General features: G+C 42.0%; 1 protein-coding gene across 1 annotated transcript in view; it reads right to left on the bottom strand.

The window, feature by feature from the left end:
- COL17A1 (collagen, type XVII, alpha 1) overlaps positions 1-1,305 on the bottom strand; it is a gene marked incomplete at its 3' end in the record, with an annotated part of 35,803 nt that overhangs the window by 18,059 nt on the left and 16,439 nt on the right. Inside the window, 3 exon segments of the mRNA XM_010133258.1 lie at positions 414-476; positions 972-1,076; positions 1,250-1,303. Coding sequence (XP_010131560.1) covers positions 414-476; positions 972-1,076; positions 1,250-1,303 — 222 coding nt within the window.

Below are 1,305 nucleotides of genomic sequence, written 5' to 3'. Positions count from 1 at the left end.
TCATCTTGGCTGAGATGCCAGGATCTGTGGCTTCTGGTGGACCTATTTTCTTATAGTGTAATTTTTATCATAGTTACATGGATTGTAGAGCTGTAACTCCATTAAAAGCCTGTTAGGGATTTGGAGTTTACCTTATTTTTGAAAGCAGTGAGAAAACAGCTGGAAACATCACACATCTTAAAGACTCGTTTTTCAAAAAACCTCCCTGCCTATCTCCATTCTCACTAAAAGTCTCTAAGAATTTATTGTTGTAAAGGTTATGTGTACCTAGCAAGATAAATTTTATCTAAAATGAGGACCGTTAGTTCACTTTTCTGATTACTGCAGATCAACACAAGTAAAACAGGTAGGCTGGAATACTCATTTACTCCTAACCAGTTGGCTAGGTTCTCTCTGCCTATCTCTGTATTTACCTTTAAGACCAGCAGAACCTGGGGGACCAGGAGGCCCTGGAGGACCTGGTTCACCAATACCACCTGCAGAATAAATATATAAATTAATAAATGAATGCAACTGTGATCCCTTTTTTCCATTATCCCATCTCCTGTTATTTTTCTCTGTTAAGTGTCATTAATAATCTGCTGGTCAGTTTGAAACACCCAAATAAGCATGCATAGTCCAAGAAAAGAAATCCTGTCTCACTGGGCTTTAGGATGAGCAAGACAAATTCCCCAGCTTTGGTGACTTGGATAACAGGGAAGAAGATGACCTTGATACTAAGTGCTTTTGGTTCTGCCAGACTCAAACCTGACCGAGACTTGGCAAACCAAACCCACCCTTGTTGACCCATTGTACATTTGGCAAAAAAAATTCCCTTAGGCCATGTTTATCTGTGCTGGGAAATACCTGAAATGAAATCTGGATTTGAACAATCAAATCAAATGCTATCACTGAGGTGTTTTATAATTGGGACTAAACTCCAACTTCTGTCTATCTCTGCTTTATCCAAGAATGGGACACCTAGTTCCTACCCCTGTCTCCTTTTTCTCCAAATCCAGGTGGTCCAGGCTCTCCTCGAGGCCCTGGTAGCCCTTCTCGACCTCTTTGTCCCATTGGACCTTCCATGCCAGGATCACCTACAGGAAACAAATGCCTTGTAAGTAAAGTTGCCTTTATGGGAGGCCTTGGGCAAGAGGATCCATGACCATCTCCACAAGAAAAGGCAACGATCACACCAACTTGATGTCTATATTCCCATGCCATGCGTAAACCAGTTGTGAAAGACTCACAGCATTAAAGAGATGCTTACCCATGCTGCCTTTCTGTCCTTTTGGTCCTTCTGGTCCTTGGTGCCCAATTGGACCA

This window comes from Buceros rhinoceros, unplaced genomic scaffold, assembly GCF_000710305.1.
Source record: "Buceros rhinoceros silvestris isolate BGI_N320 unplaced genomic scaffold, ASM71030v1 scaffold8033, whole genome shotgun sequence".
In the NCBI taxonomy this organism is placed as follows: Eukaryota; Metazoa; Chordata; class Aves; order Bucerotiformes; family Bucerotidae; genus Buceros; species Buceros rhinoceros.
This window is presented reverse-complemented; position numbering and strand designations above follow the sequence as displayed.